This window comes from Zeus faber (genome assembly GCF_960531495.2).
Source record: "Zeus faber genome assembly, chromosome: 19".
Lineage (NCBI taxonomy): Eukaryota > Metazoa > Chordata > Actinopteri > Zeiformes > Zeidae > Zeus > Zeus faber.
In genome coordinates, this window is record NC_137206.1 from 21,406,178 (window position 1) to 21,410,152 (window position 3,975).

The 3,975-nt window shown below is 49.5% G+C and overlaps 1 protein-coding gene across 1 annotated transcript in view; it reads left to right on the forward strand.

Annotated features, from left to right (window-relative positions):
• klhl15 (kelch-like family member 15) overlaps nucleotides 1–3,975 on the forward strand; it is a gene marked incomplete at both ends in the record, with an annotated part of 10,324 nt that overhangs the window by 1,340 nt on the left and 5,009 nt on the right. Inside the window, one exon of the mRNA XM_080020655.1 lies at nucleotides 1,249–1,387. Coding sequence (XP_079876781.1) covers nucleotides 1,249–1,387 — 139 coding nt within the window. The remainder of the gene's footprint in view (nucleotides 1–1,248; nucleotides 1,388–3,975) is intronic.

The window sequence follows — 3,975 nt, forward strand, 5'->3', positions numbered from 1 at the left end:
AGTACATTTTCATTACGAAGGTCTATAATGCATTTTTAATGCAGTGAAATGGCCAGTCTCATTTTTGTAAAATGTATTTTTTTTTTTTATGAATAGTTAAAAAAATATATGATTGCACATCCTTATGTTGCACCTAAGTAGTGAAATTCATATATTTTTTGAAGTAACTGACCGTTTTTCCACCCTAATTCCTGTTAATTTTTTATGTGAAGACCAATTTTGTAATTTCTTGTGAATGCCTGGAAAAAGTTGAATTTCTTAACATAAATTAGCTTTTGTCCTCTGCACAATTTCAATGTCTATTGCCTATTAGCCTTAGAACAAAATGCTTGCGAATAGCTCTATTTTACATCTGTAGGAATTGTCAACCATTGAATTGCTTTGCTGCTTGTACCTCCTGATGTTCATGCTTTAATGTGAGGGTTGTGTCTGCTCTGTTTAGGTGATTGACCCTCAGAAAAGGGACTTTGTCAGAATCTACTGGATACTAGGGGCACTGTCCTCTGATTGGCTCTGACAACCTCCTCTGAGATGCCTGTGGCCAATCAGAGGTGAGTGCGCATTGTGTGTGTGTGTGTGTGTGTGTGTGTGTGTGTGTGTGTGTGTGTGTGTGCGCATGCATTGTTTGATTCCGTTTGTTTTGTGAGTGAGCATTTGTGTGGTTGTGAGCAACTGCCATGTAATTTGTTTGTCTGTTATGTGTGTCAGTGTGTATGACTCTGCTTCCATGTGGGTGTGCATGTAATTATATAAAATTTAGAAAACTGTGTGTTTGTTAGCTAATTTTGTGTGTCAAAGGTTTGTTGATGGGTCAAGATAAGATTTTGCTAATATTTTGTTCTACGACTATCAGACAATGCCTGTGTTTGTGCCAGCAGTTATTGGACCAGAGTATATAATTGTTTAACAGTCAGAGAGGAATGGCTTGTCCGGGCGCAGCAGTTGAAGTGCTGAGCAGTACATGCTGAATGTCCTATCGAATGCCCTTCCAGGCGTTCCGACTCGCTGGCTGAGGGTATATTTTCAGCAGCTCGCACAAAAGCACAAGCCCTCCCCAAGAGAATTTCTCCCTATTGTGCTTGGGTCATCTTTGAGAAGTCCTATCCGGCCGTTATTTGAGCCCCCGTCCTTCTAACTGAACACCAGCCTTTGCCTCTGTCCTAAAAGATAAAGTCTAGATGTGTTTGTTCTTCTGCCCAGGCCGTTCTCCTCATCTTCTCATTGTTCTTTCCGCTTTGCTCTCACCAGGTGTGTTATGTCGGGGGGGGATGTGGAGGTATACCTGTCCCAGGTGCATGACGGGAGCGTGTCGTCGGGGTTCCGTGCGCTGTACGAGGAGCGCCTTCTGCTAGATGTCACACTGCTGATCGAGGAGCACCACTTCCAGGTACTGCCGTGCGCACACCCTCACACGGGTGGCGAGTGAGCTGGTAAAGCTCGACAGCTTAAGGAAGTTAAACACCTTTTTTTATACTTTACTCAAAGGCTGCCCCTGAGCAAGGCACTTTTGCAATAGACTGGTTGTCCTGGCCGGGATGTTGGGAAACTTTAATGTAATGTGTTGACGTGAATTTATTGTTCTGTCAGGAGGCTCCATCCCTTATGCACTACACTCCTATTGGTAAATCTCCAACTGTATATGTGGACATACTGGAATTTATTCCTCCACTTACTTCAGCCAATCAGGATGGAGCAGCATATACCCCTTTGCCACTGCACCAAAAACCTGGTAATACCAGCTATTATCCGCCATTTGTCATCAGTGGGAAAGGTAAAACCTGCATTTAAGTCCGAGTCAAAAGACCCTGCAATAGAGAGGTTTTAATCAGCTCCACCTCCGATCGGCTTCGACGTGAACAGGACACCCAGGTTAACTCGTTCATTTTGGCCCACTGGTGCGATACGATGTGCATTGACGTTCCGGACATTGGCGCAAAAATAGAGAGGAATATCCATGTATCATTCCATCATTTCATATCCCATTTAGAATCCAAAATCAAAATCAGAAGTTTTTGAATTTTTTTCCACATGGGGGACTGTGAAATGTGAGTGTGGGGAGCAAAGCGGAGAGCCCCCACGTTCCCCGCCAGGCTCCCAGTCACTCCAGCATCGTCCCAAGCCGGTCCCCGCTCACCTCTGCCCAAGGACCGGTGCGCACCGGCAGCATAGATACCGATACACCCCCCAGCTGGCCACTCGTCCCCTGTGCAGGCGCTATGCCATGTGCCGTTTCCTCTGCGTGTTGTCCCACTGGGTGGTCGGACCACTGCGAGGGGTTATGTGTTACAATTCTGCCAACACACACCGCCCTTTCAGGGTTTGGTGTGTCATCACCGGAAAAGGCTGTAAACCTAAACGCAGAAATAGCAGTTCTCCTCAGCGAGGGAGCCGTGACAGCGGTGCCCACGGAACAGAGGGTTACTCAAACTATTTCCTGGTTCCGAAGCATACAGGAGGTGTGTGTCCAATCCTGGATCTACACACACTGAATTGCCACATCAATTCGCCCATTTTGTATGCTCACAGTGAGGTGCTGCTGCAGACGGTCCACAAGGGGGATTTCAGTGGAAGCATCGACCTGAAGAACGCCTATTTCCAAGTCCCCCTAGCACCGAAACACAGGAGGTTCCTCCGTTTCGCCTTTCAAGGGGCAGCCTGTGTGAACACCAGACCCGGAAGCCAGACGCTACCTACAAGCTCACTCTGCACATCTTTTCTGGCTGCGTCGTCAAGGTGTCAGAATCTTGACATATATCGACAACCTCCTGATACTTGCTCCCTCCGTGAAGCTAGCAGTCGCTTACACCGAGCTTGTGATTGTCCACCTCACAGACGATGAATTGGAAGAAAAGCATTCCCATATCCAGCCAGCAGGTGACCTATCTGGGACTGCAGCTGAACACTGTGCAGATGAGGACCCGGCTGTCAGAACCATGGAGAGCAGACATTGTGTCCGCCCTTAGATGTGTTCGGGTGGGCCACTCAGTGACTGCACTGACCATCATGAAGCTGCTCAGGCTGCCGGTAGCAGCCCACACGGTAGTGCCGCTGGGCCTCCTGCACATGCAAGAGTTGAACCCGGTGCGCCACCGACTACTTTGCTGGTTGTGCCACAATCGCTCCACAGGGACCTAGCTGACTGGAGGGATCCCCACATCCTCACACAGGGTGTGCGTCGGGGTCCAGTCTCTTTTTATGCACAGGTTATCGTGGACGCCTCCGTGAGGGGATGGGGAAGGACCAGCCGCGGGCAGGCAGTGAGCGGCATGTGGCCCCGTCCACTGGTCCTGAAGCACTTTGAACCCCTGATACGGGGCCAGGATGTTCAGATCAGGTCAGAAAACAAGGCTACGGTGGCTTGCACCAACCGCCAGACGGGTGTGAGATCACCAGCGCTCCATTACGCAGCCGAGAGGCTGTTGAAATGGGCGCTGCTACGGCTCCACTCTCTGGCCATTATAACGTGGATGCGGACCTCATGTCACGAGGAGACAGAGTGGAGCTTCCACCCTGACATAGTACCTCCAGCTTTGGAGACTATGAGGTTAGGACAGTGCAGCTGGACCTGTTTGCGTCGAGAGACTGCTCAGTGTCCCCTGTGGTTCTCCCTCCATGAGAAAGACGACCCCCCCCCCCTCTGTTTAAGGGATCTTTATGCATTCCCACCAGGGCTGCTGCCCAGACTGATGGAACAAGTTAATTTGGAGGAGCTATTGGTGATACTGGTAGCCCCATCCCTACGCCTCCAAGTAGAACATGTTTGTGTGGTGGTGCGTCGACAGGCAGGTCTACCCCCTGTGCTGCAGCGTTGTTCCTGTTTTGGAATTCCTGGAGTCTCATGGACAAGTAGTGTGCGGATCCACTGTCAGGGTGTATGCGGCGGAAATTTCGGCTTATGAGGGTTTCGCTAACGGGCCGGTGTTTAGTCACCCACTCTTGAATCGTTTTCTAATTTGGCTGTAACATGCGCGGTCG